General features: G+C 46.4%; 1 protein-coding gene across 2 annotated transcripts in view; it reads right to left on the minus strand.

The window, feature by feature from the left end:
- Nucleotides 1-5,806: 5,806 nt before the first annotated feature.
- Nucleotides 5,807-19,354, minus strand: part of SGCA (sarcoglycan alpha) — a 45,872-nt gene continuing 32,324 nt past the window's right edge. For both annotated transcript variants that reach the window (XM_053264869.1, XM_053264870.1), the window contains exons 9-10: nt 8,695-8,900; nt 5,807-6,284 (exon numbers count right to left, since the gene is read on the minus strand). In XM_053264869.1, the coding sequence (XP_053120844.1) occupies nt 8,708-8,900 (193 nt within the window). In that variant the 3' untranslated portion in view covers nt 5,807-6,284; nt 8,695-8,707. The remainder of the gene's footprint in view (nt 6,285-8,694; nt 8,901-19,354) is intronic.

The raw sequence follows: 19,354 nt of genomic DNA on the forward strand, positions 1-19,354 counted from the left end.
CTTGACAGGGAAGGCCTCTGGCAACCTTAGCTGGAGATGCCAGGAATTGAATCTGGGAACTTCTGTATACAAAGCATGTGTTCTGCCCTTGAGCTACAGTTCCACTGCTGCTACCAAGTACTCTGTACTTCAGGCAGGGTTTATTAGGGTCCGCCCACATATCGAACTTCTTTTCTTTCTTTCTTCTTTTTTGACATTAAAGTAGCAATGGAAAGGGGCTGCCTGGGACCCTGGCACAGAGGGAGAAGATATTTAACCCCCTCCCTTTGCGCCATGGCTCTGATGAAAAAGCCCCATTCTGCATCTATTAACCCCAGGAAAGAAGTTCCCATTTATGCCAATGGGAGTTTCCCTCCTGAGGCAAACAATAGCTTCAGGATGGGGCATTTTCATTGGGACTGCAACTACTACTTTAATGAGTTTCTCCCCCGACCCTCTCTCTCACCCACACCCAAAACTCTAATGATGGTGCATGCAGGGGCATAGCTATAATTGAGCGAAAGGGTTCAAAGAACAGGGGCCCCAGCTCCTGAGGGCCCTCCAGCTCCATCCCTCCTTATTTTCTTCATTGTCTCCCTCATTCTGGTGGGCTGCCAGAGAGAGGGATGAACACAGGCCCCCTCTCCCCTAGCTACACCCCTGGGTGCATGTGTGATCTTGCTTTAGCGACAGGTACATGCTATGCCTTTGTTCTTCCCATGAGGTTTCCACCATTTCCCTACAACTATTAAGCCACAGGAAAACAGCATCCTAAATAAAGAAAGCAGGGGTAAAATGAGTGTTGCTTACCAAAGTAAGTATCAAACCCTCTGCGGGTTGGAAGGCATTCTTTTCTGTACATGCCAAGATGCCACTTACCCACCATGTGGGTAACACATTAGACAATGAGGGAGTGAAATGGATTATTAAGGAGGATATGGAGGTTGCAGAGAAGCTGAATGAGTTCTTTGCATCTGTCTTCACGGCAGAGGATACTGAGCATATACCTGCTCCTGAACCAGGCTTTTTAGGGATGGAGGCTAGAGAGCTGAGTCAGATAGAAGTGACAAGGGATGATGTTCTAAACTGTCTGGAAAAACTGAAACCTAACAAATCACCAGGGCCGGTTGGCATCCATCCAAGAGTCCTCAAAGAACTCAAATGTGAAATTGCCGACCTCCTTGCCAAAATATTTAACTTATTCCTGAAATCGGGCTCTGTACCAGAGGACTGGAGAGTAGCAAATGTAACACCGATTTTCAAAAAGGGATCCAGGGGCGATCCGGGAAATTACAGGCCAGTTAGCCTAACGTCCGTTCCAGGCAAATTGATGGAAAGCATCCTCAAGGATAAAATTGTAAAGCACCTAGAAGAACAGGCCCTGCTGGGAGTGAACCAGCATGGCTTCCGCAAAGGTAAATCTTGCCTCACCAACCTTTTGGACTTCTTTGAGAGTGTCAATGAGTGTGTGGATCAAGGTGATCCAGTTGACATAGTCTGCCTGGACTTCCAAAAAGCTTTTGACAAAGTTCCTCATCAAAGACTCCTGAGGAAACTTAGCGGTCATGGGATAAAGGGACAAGTACATGTGTGGTTTGCTAACTGGTTGAAAGACAGGAAACAGAGGGTAGGTATAAATGGAGAGTTTTCACAATGGAGGGAAGTAAGAAGTGGAGTCCCCCAGGGATCTGTACTGGGACCGATGCTTTTTAATTTATTCATAAATGATCTAGAAGCAGGGGTAAGCAGCGATGTGGCCAGATTTGCAGATGATACCAAACTCTTCCGGGTAGTGAAATCCAAAACAGATTGTGAGCAGCTCCAAAAGGATCTCTCCAAACTGGGGGAGTGGGCGACAAAATGGCAAATGCGGTTCAGTGTTAGCAAGTGTAAAGTGATGCACATTGGGACGAAAAACCCCAACTTCAAGTATATGCTGATGGGATCCGAGCTGTCGGTGAAGGACCAGGAGAGGGATCTTGGGGTTGTGGTGGACAGCTCGTTGAAAGTGTCGACTCAATGTGCGGCAGCTGTGAAAAAGGCAAATTCCATGCTAGGGATCATTAGAAAGGGGATTGAAAATAAAACGGCTAACATTATAATGCCCGTATACAAAACTATGGTGCGACCACACTTGGAGTACTGCGTACAATTCTGGTCACCACATCTTAAAAAGGACATTGTTGAACTGGAGAAGGTACAGAAGAGGGTAACCAAGATGATCAGGGGCCTAGAGCACCTTTCTTATGAGGCAAGACTACAACACCTGGGGCTTTTTAGTTTAGAAAAAAGATGACTGCGGGGAGACATGATAGAGATCTATAAAATCATGCATGGTGTGGAGAAAGTGGAGAGAGAGAGATTCTTTTCCCTCTCACACAACACTAGAACCAGGGGTCACTCCATGAAATTGATTGCCAGGAGGTCTAGGATCAACAAACGGAAGTACTTTTTCACACAACGTGTGATCCACTTGTGGAACTCTCTGCCACAGGATGTGGTGACAGCCAACAACCTGGATGGCTTTAAGAGGGGTTTGGATGACTTCATGGAGGAGAGGTCTATCAATGGCTACTAGTCGGAGGGCTGTGGGCCACCTCCAGCATCAAGGGCAGGTTGCCTCTGAGTACCAGTTGCAGGGGAGTAATGGCATGAGAGAGGGCACACCCTCAGCGGCATCTGGTGGGCCACTGTGTGAAACAGGATGCTGGACTAGATGGGCCTTGGGCCTGATCCAGCAGGGCTGTTCTTATGTTCTATATGTGGAAAATATATATATAACTTTGCTGCTCTGCCTTTTATACCCGACCCTGGGTCTCCCTGTGATGGGGTACCCTGCTTATGTTGCCACTTGGAGTGTTTGTGCTTGTGAACATGTATAACTGTTGCTCTCTTCTCAGGGAGCAGAACCCTTGGTGCCCATCCTGTCACCCTGTACTCTCGCCCTACTGCTTGCCAGGTGGGGGGAGTAAAGGACAGAGTAGGAATCAGGGCTGCCCCTGATTGTGCAGTTTAACAGGCTGACAAATCCGGGATGGGGCATGGTGGCATCCCTGTAGCCTGGCAACTCCGTAGCTGCATAGCTGACAGGAGGGACGGGGTTGGTTTTCCAAGAAGCTGCGGACGAGAAACGTCAAAAGCATGGAGCAGCAGCATCCTTGGGTGGGTCTGCACCGCTGTCTTTATTATTGTCAAGGTCTGGCCAGCTGCTAAGGAAGTTCACGAAGCAAGCAGAGCTGCTGAAATTGGATACGGCTTGGCTGAACGCTGTCGGCAAGGATGATTGACGAACATTGATTCTCAGCAATGAGTAGGAGGCTGGAGCTGTGATTTATGGAGCAAGCCGAGAGCTCCCAGCTGGTAGGAATTCACAGCTTGTCAGCCCTCAGCAAGAGGCGTTTGCTCCTCCTAACAGCCTCTAATTGCGTTTTACGTCTCGTGATCCTGCGCTGTTGTGGAGTCATTGGTGTTTCATCTTCTTCGCATTGGTCCCCCACGCCTTCTGACTCTGACTCAGGTTGCCGTGCCTGCTCTAAATCATTAGTTGGATCTACCACAGCCGTTTCATGAACGCTGACAGCCGGGCTCTGCCCCTCAGACACTCCTGAATCGGCTGGAAAGTTGACAGCTTCCCCTTCCTCCTCGCTGTCGGAGCTCGAGGGCGTGGCAATTATTGCAGTTTGAAAATCATCACGAAACCATGGTTATAGCTGTGCCAGCAGCCGGACGTAAAGCTTCAGCAGCAAAACTTCAGTTGTTGGCAGTGAACTAACCAAAAGTTGAAATTGAAGTTTGGAGAGGCAAACCGGAGGTAGCTTTCAGCCCATAACTGCAGTTTCACACATTACAATTACAACCTTGGCCACGATTAACTGTGGTTAGCATTACATCTGAATTCAGCCCATGAGATTTGGCCTGACTTTGGTGGTGGTTGAGGTTAAGTCTTTATGGGGCTGAGGTCTTAAGGCTTGTTCACACAGTTTATATGTTTAATATGGGGTGCCACCATTGAAGTGATTGTGTGAACACATACCAAGGTGGTTTATAACTCGAGAGTCCCACCTTGCCATAGGTTCACACAATCATGCTAACGTTGGTAACCCTAATAAAACCTAGATTCATATGACTGTGTGTAGACTACAAGCCTGTAGTCTGATATTTATTTTCATCCTGACTTTATAGATGGACTCCTAAACTGCAGTCCAATCCAAGTCCTAAAATAGATGGGTAATGTTAATGCATTCTAACTGTATTAGTAATACAAATTGTTCATCAAGGAAGCCAGGCTTCTGAATATTATTCTTTGCATTTGCAGGAAAGAAAACAATACAGGGGAGGAGACTCAACTTTTTATCACTCCAAGCCATAAGATAGGAGGCAAGGGGACTTTTTTTACCCTGCAGATTTAAAAAGTTTAACTGCCGTGGTTGTTCTCAAAGAACTCTGGAAAGTAGTTCTTTGAGAGCGCTAGGCTACACAGCAATGTAGCATTAGGGACCGCAAATTTCTCACTATTAAGATGTAGGTACAAAATGATATTTTACCCAAAATGCTTAAAACCAATCTACAAACACATACAAAGAGCTACCAAATGCATCCAGCCCCTTTTCATTCCCTGTCATGATAATGGTCAAGGCAGAAACAAGCAGCGAAGCAAAATCCAGTGGCCAACATCCTAATGCTATGCCAGCACAAGGATATTGCACCAGTGCAGAATTGTTGTGCAGGAGAACCTCGCTATCCACGGGAGTTCTGTTTTCCACTTTATCCGCGGATAACGAAACTGCAGATAGCAAGACATTAAATTCAATGGGATGGGGTGCTTAGATTCTGAAGGCTGCAAAAAAGCAAAAAAACCCACCAAAAGCCTGTAAAAAATCCAGCGAAATAAACTGCCCTACCGTGCTCTGCGGGGTGAAAACACAGTCTTATGATGCCCTCCCCAAGTCCTAAAGTCCCAAATTTTCCATGATAATTTGTGTGTGGGGAGTGTGTGTGCTATTTTTAATTGAAATGAGCCACAAAATGGCTCCTCATCATAAAATGGTGGCCGGAAATGACCTCTGAGGTCATACTCTCACCCCTGACCCATGGATATGTGAAATTAACATCTTTTTGCCATTTTTTTTCTGCATATGCCAAGATCAGGTGTCAATTACCTGACTGTGGATATGTGAATCTGCGGATGTCAATTCAGACTACTGTTTGTTTCATTTATTTTTACATTTATATCCTTTCTTCCTTTAAGGAGCTCAGAGAGGTATACATGGTTATGTTTACCCTCACAACAACCCTGTGAGCTATGTTAGGTTGAGAGATAAGTTAGCCATTAGGTGGCTAAAGCAGGAAGAGTTACATGGACATAATTTGTTTAGCCTCTGTTAGGTGCAAGATGGATTTCACTAAAGAAGAGAGCTGGTCTTGTGGTAGCAAGCATAACTTGTCCCCTTAGCTAAGCAGGGCCCACCCTGGTTGCATATGAATGGGAGACTAGAAGTGTGAGCACTGTAAGAGATTCCCCTCAGGGGATGGAGCCCCTCTGGGAAGAGCATCTAGGTTCCAAGTTCCTTCCCTGGCATCTCCAAGATAGGGCTGAGAGAGATCAACCGTGGCGAAGCCGTTGCCAGTCTGTGTGGGCAATACTGAGCGAGATGGACCTCTGGTCTGCCTCGGTATATGGCAGCTTCCTATGTTTCTATGTTACTGACCCAGAGTCACCCAGTGAGTTTCATGGCTAGATGGGGATTTGAATTCGGACCAATCCTAGCCCAATCATCTAACCACCACACCACACTGGCCTGTTGCAGTAGGGCAAGTATGTTCATGCTGCACAGCAAAATGCACAGTTTTTAATATGTTTTGCAGGGAACATTTGTGCAAGAGCACCAGACTGTAAATCTGAAAGTCACCAGCTGACATTCTGTGCAGTAGAATCTTGGTTATTTTTAGGGACCCATTGGGGCTGCTTCACAACTTGAAAGGCTGTCCCAGCAGTATAGCACCACAGGCAGATGTGAAACAACTTCAACCTGGCTCTGGGCAGTTGCACTGCACCACTACCATTGCAAATGCAGCAGCCCTGGGGGGCCCTAACACCAACATTCCACTGCATGAAATGCTGGTCGTCCTGGTTTAGCACAGCGACACGATCTTCTTGCAGTAGCACAACTCTGTCCATTGTGTGAGCACAGCATTAGTCAGGGTGTCAGCCAGAATCCTGAGCTTCAAATCCAAGCCCACGACGGTTGTCACAATATTGAGATGACCATAGGGGGAGAATTCTCATCTGTCAAATTGCACATAACCTGTTGAGGAAGAGAAGGAAAAAGAAAGAAGTTGCAGAGCTTCAAAGTTCTTTCAGCTTCTGCTCCTGTGCATTTTGGTAAAAGTAACGCAGCCTTCACAAGATCTGGACCCAGCAATGCTCAAATAGTGAGGCTGTTCACATGTGCAGTAAAGACTGGGCTTGGTTGCCTAAACATGATCTTTGCTGTGCGTATAAACCACTGGGAGCCCCGTGGCCTGTGGCAGTGCAGCAGTGAACCCATTTAGGGAGCCTGCTATTTAAGAGTTAAGGGCACAAGGGTCATCACAGCACCCACACATCAGCAGCCTCTGAGCCGGTGTCAAAAGAAATCCCCATAATCCACTGCACACTCGTGTGGTGCATTATGGGAGTTCTGGGCCCCCCAGAACCTCCATGCTGCCAGGAGTGGCCAGCAATCATATGGGTGGGCAATCTGCCACCCAGCAATGGCAGGGAGATCGTCTGCGGGGGAGGTAAGCATTTCGAGGTTTCCTCCCCTCGCCCCTTTTGAGCCCTTTCTCCCAATCATGAGAAAGGGCTCAGTGGCTGGGCTTAGGGATGTGCAAACTGGCTCGAGGTTAAGCCAGTTTGCCATCAAACCAGCCGACTCAAGGGTTCACCCTCGAGCCGGACTCGTTCAACTTGACCTCCAGCCAACCCCTGCCCCGCCAGCCGGCTCAGAGCTGGTCCACAGTTCAAAATGTTGTGTTTTTTAAATTGAACTCACCACGAGGCCCAGGGTGATTCTGCCACCTCCAGGCAGTGCTTCCACAGCTACAGGAGGGTGTGTGTGTCTCAAACTCCCCCCTCCCCTTGCCAGCCTCCCCCAGTCTTTTCTGGGCCAGTTTGGCCCATTTTCAGGCCTTTCCAGTGCTCTCCCGTCTCGCAGTGGCCATGAAGGCCACCATACATGTGCATAGGCTATTTGTGGGCCCAGGTCACTGGGCATGCAAATAGCCCATGTGCATGTGCAGCAGCCTTCAAAATGGCCACCACGAACCGGAAAAGGGCCGGAAACGCCTGAAAACGGGCCAAACTGGCCCAGAAAAGACTGGGGGAGGGGGAGGCCGGGGGGGAGGGGAAAGAACCCACCCATCTCATGGCCATGGCAGCACCCCTCAGAGGTGGCAGAATGACCCTGGGCCCAGCAGTGAATTTATGTGTTATACATACATACATACATAGAAACAAAAATAAATTTGAATCCCAGACCAGCTTGAGTTTGAGCCAAACTGGGGGTGGGGGGAGGGGGTACACAGAACCAAACATGCCTGATCCAGTTCGAATCTGCCCTGGACTAGAACTGAACTGGGCAAACCAGTTTTGTGCACACCCTGAGCTGGGTTCACATCACAAGGATCCTGATTTAAAGGTTCATCTGGATTAATGAGCTATGGAGTCTCCCTGTGGAACAGAGAACCCAGAATTCCAGGGCAATTCTAGTCAAACCACTCGGGTTAACCAGCATTTAACCAGGATAGATAGAAGTCATTCACACAAGCCAAGACTGTGTTCTACCTTGTAGGTTCCGCCCCCCCCCCCCCGCCCCCCTGCCCCTTGCTTCCACACAATCACATCTCCCTCCTCCTACCTAGTTGTTTGCACCCACACAGCTGAAAATTAGGAGCACACACAGCTCCCAAACCTGGGGATGACACAGCTTTCACTTGTATGAATGACCTCAGTATCTTCAAGTTATCACCAATCCTGACTTACATTTTAACCAGAATCCTTGTGATTGCATGAACCCAGTCAGTGCTTTACACTATCCATTTTCTCTCCATCCGAGAGGGATATTTGTCTGAAAGATCTGGGACTAAAGGACAGAGTGAAACCTGGGAAAGGTGGGCAGAGAAAGCACACAAACACCACCACCTTCTGCTCATTATTAAACACAGCACTGAGAAGGTCAAGTTGCTCATTAGCATTTGCATTCCCTGCATCTGTGCAGGGGCATCCAGGGCTTAATTTGATGGGAGGCTCAACCCTTAATCTGTATTCAGTGTCAAACCACAGAACTGGAAAATGGTTAAAGGCCCTCTGAAATGGTTGAAGGCCCTCTGAACCTGGGCAGAGTGCCTTTCCCCCCATCACTGAATAATCCCAAACAGCATATCTGAATCCCATGTAACAGCATGATGGAAGGTGTTGTTTTTCTAGGCACCTTCCCAGAAGCTTGAACCTCAGCACCTCTGTTTTTAGAAGCAAAGCTCTGCACTGCAGCCCCTTGCCTCCCCTGCCCTACCCCCTTGACTTCCCTACCCTGTCCATCATCTTCGTGACTGCCCTCTGAGCTCCTTCCCTACGATTGCCATATGGTGAACTGCACCCTGAAGCACACGCTGTCACTTTTGAAGAGTGCCTGGCACGCCACTGGCACACATTAACCCGGTCGTGGTGGTACATACCTGGTATATAGGCTCATTGCTGAGCCAGGATGAGAGGCACTTGGGCACTATCGTAACGGCTGCCTTGCAGGGGATTGATCATCTCTCCTGTGCGGACATTAAACATGGGCAAGGTGGAGAGAGGCCGGGGCACGTCACGCGTTTCGGCCATCTCCCTCAGTTCCTCTGTGTTGTCGTGGATCGTGTGATGATGCACCATTTGGATACTGAACAAAAAGAAAAGATTAGATCAGATTAAATTCTTGATGTGGGGGTAGGGGCATTAAAAAGGTGTAAACTTGCAATGCTTCCTGCCCTTACTTTAGGTCATCTGGGAAGGGTGGGGGGGAATGGCCACCAGCTCCTGGGAATCTGAGGAATTTCAGTGCTGCCAGTAGTAAGTTCACACCACTGATTCTTCCGCTTCCATCATCCCTACCAAAATGACACACACATCCCCGCAAATGAAGGGTGAAATGCGGGGAGGGGGCATTTTGGCTGAGCCTTGTGTTGGAAGTGGACTCTGCACTGCCTCATGCTTCAGTGACAGAGGGGGACAGATTAGTGAGTCAGAGGGCTAGAGGGGTCACAGGAACACAGGAAGCTGCCATATACTGAGTCAGACCATTGGTCTATCTAGCTCAGTATTGTCTTCACAGACTGGCAGTGGCTTCTCCAAGGTTGCAGGCAGGAGTCTCTCTCAGCCCTATCTTGGAGAAGCCAGGGAGGGAACTTGAAACTTTCTGCTCTTTCCAGAGCGGCTCCATCCCCTGAGGGGAATATCTTACAGAGCTCACACTTCTAGTCTCCCTTTCATATGCAACCAGGGCTGACCCTGCTTAGCTAAGGGGACAAGTCATGCTTGCTACCACAAGACACTGGTCATCCCTTCGCTCTACTGCTCTGACACTATCCCTTTGATATGTAGATTGCTACTCTCAGGGACTTCCTGCCTGCCTGCCTGCCTTCCTCTCTCTCTCTCTCTCTCTCTCCCCCCTTCTTCTTCTCCCTATCACACACGCTCGCCTCTTTCTCTGCACCATGTGTGCAGAGATGCAGACAGCATGTCTCTGCATCCAGCTAGCTAGCTAGATTAAAGAGTCTATCCACTTTCCTATCTAGAATGGAGTTCTCCAATAAGGACTCCTTATATTGATTTGAAACTATGAACTGGCTCCAAGTTTCTTTTGCTCTCAGCAAACATGCATGCCAGGGCAGAATCCGCTGTGTTTTGCCTCAGTGCACTCTGCTGTAATAGAAGGGTATCTCTTACCAGAGAGACATCCCAACAATTTGTATTACATTATAACCAAGAAAATAATACATATATTATTCCAAACGTTACAAATCAAGACTTGCCTACACTTTCGGTATATCAAGCCTCCTGGACTTGTACACAAGACATTCATTTCACTGAAATCTACAGCACTATTCTGCCAAACGTGGAGACATCTCCTTCCACCAACAGAACCTTTTGCTGAAGGTTCTTTACTACTTCTACGTCATTTTTGTCAACAGTACTGCCCTTGAGTTATCCTGATAAAGCATACAGAAATTCTGCTGGTATAACATGAGAATAATTGTATGTTCCTACAGATCTATACAAGGGAACACTCTTGGCTGATATCCTCCTAACTCATGAAGCACTGCTGCTTTGTGAGATGAGCTGATGCTGTGGACGAGTTCCAGATGCCAGTGCAACTCGTGCTTTCAGGGGCAGGGTGGTGGGGGGTGGATTTCAACTAATTGCCCTTGCTCGGAAGTTCTTTGTGTCACCCAAAATATGTCCCTGAGGGTGCTTGACCTATATTTTGATATATTTTCAGGTGACATCAAGGGCTTCTGGGGAAAGAGGGTCATCAAAGATCTCTCCCCGCCCCCGCCCTCTCTCTCTCTCTCTCTCTCTCACACACACACACACACACCCAGAGTTGCATTAGTCTGGAACTCGACTGCAGCACGGGAACATCTCACAGAGCACCAGTGCTCCTTTAGTTAATGTTGGCCACTGTACTCATGTATGGATCTGTAGGATTATCCATCAGTTACATTTAAAGCATGTACAGAATACTGTAGTACACTTCTTGTCTGTACCCAGCATGTGCGGGGCCTGTACCCAGGTTCACTTTTAAAATGAATGTATGTACAATCATTTGCACAAAAACATTGGCATGTATACAGACACCTGTGTGCACGTACAACACACTGAGGCTATTCACATGAGCAGCCCAATCTAGACTAGGGCAACCCAGCCTGGGTTGGGCTGCCTGAATGGAGCGCTGGGATCGCTCCCAATCCCTGCACTTCTGCCCCCGCTAGCCCAACTTTTTAACCTGGCATTTAGCGGGTGATCATGAGCACGATCGCAGCCAGGTTAAAAGGCTTCCCTCTGGCCTACCGCCATTTCCAACAGTGAGCCAGTGTGGTGGTGGTGGGGGTGGGGGGACAGTGGCCGCACTTGTGGCATGAGTCACTCTGGGATGCGGGAAGGGGACGCCCTCCCACTCCTGGCTTTTGCCTTTGCTCGCACCGCTTTTCGTGTGGGCACAAAGCCTGGCCAAGGCAAAGACACTGCCGCTCGTCTGCCAGGGAAGGCAGGTGAGCTGCCTTTCCCCACAAACTTCTGTGAGTGGTGGTGTGAGGTCATGTGCACAACCTCAGTGTCTGAATAGGGCTCTTGTTATCTGCAAGTTGTATGTGTTGGAGATGCAGCTCCTGCATGGCGTCGAGTCTTAGCACCGGCTACCCTAATGACCACTAGGGGCACTAGGAGTAGAGATTGTGAGAGCAAGGGCATTCCCCCTCTGGCCATGGTTTCTCTACTCTACTTCCCCTTTGTTAGACGGATAGTCTCAGGTTTCATTCTCTCACCTGGAGAGACAGACTTCCTTCTTCTCCCTTCTCCCTCTTCCTGTATGTAGCTAGCAATGAGGCATGAAGATCTTGATCTATCTCCCTGATGGATTTCCTAAATAAGCTTCTTTATTTGGAACCTTAATTCATTGTCTCCAGACAATATTAATTAGCAGTGCTCCCTTTCCTGTACACTTCCACTGTAGCTGGGATAGAAATCTACCCTCCTGAGTTCTCTAACAGTACATGTGTTGAACATAATGTGTGAATAGGACTAAAGTGCTCTAACTAGCATTCAAAATCCAATTCCATTGATTGGATAACTGTGGAACCCCTTACCCCATCTCCTTTTTGTTTGTTTGTTAGATTTATATCCCACTCCATCCCATGGGCTCTGGGCAACTTTGTCTACATGCTATTATCCCAGAAGAGCTCATAATCTAATCAGTTTATTTTATTTTGTTCACCTCTCCCCACTGATTCTCTCCCAGTTGGATGGGAAATACAATGAGGTTGTGCACATGACCAAAACCGGTGGTGGTGGTGGGGAGGGCAGGCGGGCGGGCCAGATCTTGCCTGCCTCTCCGCACACAAGCGGAGGTGCTCCGACAGCTCTGCCGCTCACTGCGGCACATGAGTGGCCAAGCAGGGAGCCAGAGGAGGAATTCCTCCAGCATCCCTCAATGCACCATGCCAGGAGTGTGGTGTATTGAGGGATCCTCCGTCAGCCGGGTGCTCTTGCTACCAGGTTCAGTGTGTCCATGGGCTGCATACAACCCATGCACACAATGACCCCAAACCTGGGGTTAAGGGTGTGCTTGCCCCCTTAAACCCAGGTTAAAGCCTGGGGTAAATTTTTGGGCTTGGGGTGGAGGCAGTGCCAGATCCGGCTCAATCCCGGTGCTTCACATGGACTGGGCTGGGCTGCTTGTGTGATTAGCCTCAATATGTCCCTGCCAGAAATAAGCATGCTCTGCTCTCAGGGTATTCTCTCTTTGTGACGGTTTGCCCAAATGGGTTAATGAAGAACACCATGAACAATGAGGGATCTCTAAGTCCCAGCTTCCTATTGAAACCACAGAGGAAATGCAGTCTGAAGTAAAGAGCAGCAGGCCATGTGTGCCAAGTAGCATTTGAAGGCACAGGGCAAATAGAAAACTCCATCACAACTAGAGAAACTCCATTCCCCCTCTCAGGTCAGCTTCACTGACGAGGCTACAGCAGGCAAACTGCTGTCAGACTTTGCTCCCTATTTGTAACATGAGAACGATCATAATGGCCTACTTTTATAAAGTTCTTACACGGATTATAGAGGAGCACTGTAAGCACTTTAGAAAAGTTCTATATGAGGGGGGCTGTCCTGAAATGACTATCTGAATTACGCTGTCAATTTGTGGGCATGAAATGAGAGGGGGTCTTTTTGGCAACATTCGGGAAGGGGAATTGGGGCAAAACGGTGGCCTTACTGCCCTGGGATGACACCATGCAATGACGCAGCATTGTTCAAAGGGGCTTGGGGGGTGGCTACATGCTGGCAGCTGCCAGGAGATCTGCCATTTTATTTATCTATTTATTTATTATAGATTTTATCTATCTATTTATTTATCGCTTTGGGAACTTTTTGTTGAAAAGTGGTATATAAATATTTGTTGTATTCATATTCGTATCTGCTGCCACAGAACAGGCCAGCAAGAGCAGCAAAGAAACAGGAAACAAGTAAAGTTGTTTTTGCTCCCCACCCCAACCTGCCCCTCCAGAAATTCATATTGAAAGGTCTTATGAGAAAACTTGCGGCTCAACACTAATTTCAGAGTAGTCAGGTTAGGCTCTTACAGCAAAAAAAAAAAAAAAAAACCACACACACACACAAATAAACCAATTTTATGTACACACACACACTAATAGAGAGAGAGGAAAATGTAGTTTTGATTGTTATTTTGCTGGGGAACGTTCTAATTCATTTAATTAGCAAATTGCTTCAAAAGTTGAATTTAATTTTTAAAAAACAGTCAGTAGGAGAGGCAGAGATGTGATGCAAAAACCTCAGGTAGTATGTCTGATGACATCACAGACCACCAAGGTGACATCACAGAGCACTAGGCTATGTTTCCTTGACAACCAGCTAGTCTACATACCCAAAACTCTGTGAGATAGATAGATTTTATTTGCCTTGCAGCTGGGCACCACCAGCTTGGGATCCTCTAGACTCCAAGGCACACATATTCTAGGTATTATTGGCAGAAGGCAAAAGAAATACTAGATGTGTGCGTCAAAGCTTGAAGAAGGACATTCAAGGGAAAGAATAGGTTAATTCAGGAACCCCATGTATCAGGGCAAGAATTGGGCAAGTGAATGAAAGGCTGAAGTCGTGAATGTGCTGAGATCTTTGGAGCTACAAAACCTCCATGTTGTTGTACATTAGGGCACGTGGCAGACAAATGTGAGCAATACAGACCAAGGGAAACAAAGAGCAACATTTCCCCTGTTGATGTTTTAAGTATTTTTGTTGAAGAGAGGGGCAAGTAATCCTCCCCTCTGAAGAGAGAAAAGGGGCAGTACCAAGCTGTCTGAAATATCCAGCAGGTTACAACAGGAACAGAGGAGCCAAACAGAAGATCCTTTCTGAGCAAAATGGTGGAGCCCAACAAATTTGAGCATCCTTTAATGGATGGCTCTGACCAGGATTCAACCAACATAGACTCCATTTCAGTGTCAGAAGATGCTGAACCTGATGTTCCCCAGAACCCTCAATCAGTAGGTGCTTCTGAGCCCTCCACTCATCTGAATCCTTCTTTGAGGAGAGGCAGAAATCAGCCTGGGTCAAGGATGGATGTTGTTCCCAATCAGACCAGAAAAGCTGTCTCCAGGGTTTCTGGACAATTTAATCTGACAAGACCTGCTGTGCCCAAGCCACCAACCACCAAACTTGCATTACTGATTTTCACGGCTGTGGCCACATGCCAGAAGAAGTCTGGCCTTTCCATGCAAGCTCTTAAGAAAATTATAACAAATATGGGATATGATATGGCAAAGAAGAAGCACTATTTCCTAAGGTCCATCAAGCGCATGCTGGCCAAAGGGCAGCTTTGGCAAGTGAAAGGAACTGGGGCCACTGGTTCCTTCAAAGTCAACCCTGACATGGGGAAGAAAAAGAATCAGCCAAAGGTGAAAGGGAAACGTCAGAAGGCAAAGGCAGCTCCCAAGAAAAGAGGTGGCAGAAAAAAGACCAAGCAAAAGAAGGTGGATTCCGGCAGAGCCAAGATGCCACCCATGCAAGGTGCCCAGAATCAGGTCAAAGTGTAAAGAAGGATGCCCATCTTGTCCTCCAGAGTGACTTCAGCATCCTTATGACAATAAAGCAAGTTCAAACCCTGTATTTAAATTTTACCAGTATCCACACTTCTTTTTCTGGAATGAAAACAAGATGGAGTTGGGGGAGGAGGAAAGGTGATGGAATTACTTGTGATTAGTCACTTGCCCCATCAAAGAAGCCCATCTTAAGCCAGGAATAGTCTGTATATTTAATGATATATTCTCCACACCAACCTAAAAGTGTGTGTGTGTGTGTGTGTGTGAGAGAGAGAGAGAGAGAGAGAGAGAGAGAGAGCTGCACAGAATTGAGACTGCTTGTCCCAGGTTTTACAACCTATCTAAGATTGAGGAAACAATTATTTACTATTCCTATCATATTACATTTATTTATACATCAGCATGGTAGAGCAGTTTTCTCAATCTTTTATATAGTAATTACTCCCTAACTTCTGAAAAATTTGAGAAGTACCTCAATTTTCCAGTGGACTATATCTGCAGTAATGTGTGCCGTATGTTAGAAGTAGTGCTATGTACGTAGAGCTGTGATGTGACAGGTGTCCAATCTGGTGTGGGCAGGGTTGCCAACTTTTACACTAGGGGCACACAACTCGATTATGTTTGGCCACAGATAGGAGAGCTGAACTGCTCAAGGTGTGGTATACCAATTTCCCCCCATTGTTTTGAGAGGAGGAATGGCATGATACAAAAATGGGGGAAGTGTATGTGAGAGAGAAGGGGGGGAGGGAGAGAGGTGGGTGGGAAGAGGGAATGGGGGAGGGTGCAGAGGTGGAAGAGAAATGGGACAAGTGGCAACCTTGACTGTGGAGATGACCCTCAGAAGGAGAGGAGATTGTGGCTGCTTTTTTTCTAAAAGGGATATGCCTGCAGGAGTACTATGGTGGTGATAGTGGGTGAAAGTAGTGTTTGGACCTGAAAGATTAAAAGACACAAGGACATAGTCAGACAAATGCAGCAACATGCTGAGACAAAAATAACACATGAATAATAAAAATCATAGATGAGTACAAACAATATAGACATTTATATTAATGAAACTCTAAGCATAGCTATCTTTGTGACTGGAACGTATACTCCCCACAGGAATTGTTATACAAATCAGGGACTGGACTAATGTTAACAAAATAACATTAAAATAAGTTCTTGTAACAGCTGTATTTAATGAGAAACCCGGGCCTGTCTGGTTGACATAAAGATTCCAAATCTTGGTTTTAAACTACTTTTATTGCTACTATCAAATCATTTCCTGGGCCCAAAGGATTTATTATTTTAATTTTCAGTCCACTCAAGTTTGAGAAACCGGACTCACACAACTATGTTGAGGCAAATGGGAGATGCTCTGGGAGAGCCATGTTCCTAGTCTTGCTTTGTTTTTGCAAAAAAAGCAGGGATGTCACCTGGTCTCATATTTTGCTTCCTCTGCAATGTACTGTACATGGGCAACTCAAAAGGTTTTTTTCCTTCATGCTTTCTGGAGTCCCTGTTTGTTCAATAATGCTGTTATTAAATGGATTCAGAATTTACAGTTTTTGGGTCACTTGACATGAGCTGAAGATCCACAGATACAGGTTTGGTTTGGCATATAGAGAATAAGAGATCAGTTTGAACAAGAAAACAAATGTAAAAAGCAAATCATCGTATTCTAGGCAATGCTCATAGGCATAAAATAAAGGCAATGACATGTTACTGACTTCAGCAAAGAGCAAACAGGCATTTAAGGGACTACGAACTAAACAGTACAAAAATGAAACTCCTAGAGGGATTAAAACATGATTTCCCTAGAGGGAAATCCCTAGAGTCCCTAGAGGGACTAAAACATGACAGTGAGAGGGGATGAATGGCTGACATATTGTGCAATGTTACACACACAGTGGAATGTAACATTTGCTCACTTGTGCAAGAGCACTTCTGCAAGTGCAAAAATTGCACAAAGTTGTGCAGTGGTGCTGCCATTATATATAATGCAATTTTTGCGCTGGCACAACAGGACTGTTGCACAACTACACAAATATTACATTCCATCATGTGTATAGCATTGAATAGTATGTCAGCTGAGAGAGAGAAGGAGCTAAAGTGAAATCATGGAACAAAGAGAAAAGATGGAACAGGTCGAAACAGATGGAACAAAAAGAAAAGTACGAAAATCACCAGTCTTATTGCTGCAGATGCTTTGTGCAAACTACTAATTCGTGGGCAAGTTGAAGGGTTGCCTTCTAGCTTGTACACAGACCTTTGTACATGAGTCCAACCCAGCCATACACATGCTTAGTGGATGACATATCTAACTTACAAGAGAAAGAAGCTGGGTAAACCCCCCAATCTTGGATCGTCACACACAGAGATGCATGTGATGAGGGGAACAGTTTAACAGGAGAAAGATAGCCAAGCAGGGTCGGAGGCAGACCAGCGGCGGCCGGGGTTTAGCCTGCTTTAACAGCCCTAGCCCTGCCCCCTGTGTCAGACGAGTCTGACGTCAGATGCAGGGTGCATGGTTAAGCCACGCTCCCTGCATCTGACATCAAACGCAGGGGGCATAGCTTAGTTCACAAATGGGGCCATTTGCGAGCAATGTCCGGCCAGCACCGTGTTCACTTTAAAAGGCATGGAGAGCTGCTCCAACCGCACTGCGAATGCAGCACTGACCGGATTTTGCTCATAAACGCGGCTGCGCAGCCCTTTCTGCAAGTGAAATAGCACCCCTGCATCTGATGTCAGACACGGGTGTGGCTGGGGTGTGACGCATGGCCCCTGAGGAGTGGTGGCCCAGGTTCTTCCAGTCCATTTGCATAGTGGTGGCTCTGCCCCTGTAGCCAAGATAAGGCAATGACAAGTTTAAAGACACAAAATGTGGTTTGAGCCCAAAGACATATATCTTTGTCTAAATCTGCTGAGTTTCCATTGTCAGTGGAGTGAAGCTGGATAATGGGGGATAGTGAGTATAGCAGCCACCGGGGGCGGAGGGAACAGAGCTACACAGAGATTTGTATTAGTCCAACATTCTGCACATTTCTGTTCTAAACTTGGCTCAAATTAAGCCCTGCACTGAATCCAAAAAGGAAAACCAAAATGCCCCTATGCAACATGGGCAAGACAAAGACACATCAATAAGAGGGCAGGGGGGGAGGGAGATTGGAGCAGGTAAAGGATTGCTTGTTAGATTTTTTATTATTAAGAATATTTTACACCACTTTTCAACAAACTTTCACAAAGCAGTTTACATACCAAAAGAAATGAGAGAATGAGAAAATTCTACCCTGTCCTCAAAGAATTCACAATCTAAAAAGAAACCCAAGGGAAACACCAAGAACAAGGAGGGACATTATTCTGAATGGAATAGGGACAGTTCCTACCCCTTCCCGCCTCTAAATAGCACCACTTTAAAAGGTGCCTCTTTACCCAGTTAGCAGGGGTAATCTCACAATTAGCCTCACAAATGCACAGAATGTAACATGGAGACTGACCAATCAGGTGGCATGCCCCAGTGGTTTTTCTCTCTTTCTGCTTGGTACCCATGGCTACTGGGTTCTGACATCTATTCAGTGAAGCATTATAGGATAGATGTTTCCCCACAGATGCATGTTCTGTTTTCCCAGTTAACCTATTACTATCCAGTTTAATTAACTCTCTTTATAGGATGGTTTCTCCTTGCCATCTCAATATTTTTTAAAAACAAACAAACATGTAGTTCTGGTAAGAACTAATCTACTTTCCTTTCACTATCGCTACAACTTGATTAAATTTGGTCCAAATAGGTTAGGCAGGTCACAGGTTAGTCCACTTTCACCTCAAACATTCAAGCATCTGCCATCTTGAATTGGGGTGGGTGACATCATCACAAACTATGCCATTATGTTGTCCCTATTTGTCCCTACAGCTGTAGCAAATTTGGTTCAAATTGGTTAGGTGGCTCACAGATTAGCCCTCTTGTGCCTCAAATATTCACGTATCTGCCATCTTGAACTGGGGTGGAAAACATGATCACAAACTAAGATGGTGTTAAGATGTCCCTATGTGTCACTCACTGCAACTGTACCAAATTTGGTTTAAATTGGTTAGATGGTCCACAAGTTAGCCCACTTGGGCCTCAAATGTTCATGTGTCTGTCATCTTGAATCTGGTGGAAGATATCTTTACAAACTATGCCCTTGAACCACCCCCATGTGCCCCTACAGCTTAGCAAATTTAGTTCAAATCACTTAGGTGGTACATAAGTTAGCCCAGTTATACCTCAAATGTTCAGGCATCCAACACCTTGAATGAGGTGGATGTCATCATCACAAACTATGCCATTAAGATGTCCCTGTGTGTTACTAACTACAACTGTACCGAATTTGGGTCAAATCGGCTAGGCGGTCTACAAGTTAGCCCATTTGCATCTCAAATTTCATGAATCCGCCATCTTGAATCAGGGTGGATGACATCATTACAAACTATGCCATTGAGGTGTCCCTATGCATCCCTATAGTTATAGCAAATGTGGTTCAAATTGGTTAGGCAG

Source organism: Hemicordylus capensis, chromosome 6 (genome assembly GCF_027244095.1).
Source record: "Hemicordylus capensis ecotype Gifberg chromosome 6, rHemCap1.1.pri, whole genome shotgun sequence".
NCBI lineage: Eukaryota > Metazoa > Chordata > Lepidosauria > Squamata > Cordylidae > Hemicordylus > Hemicordylus capensis.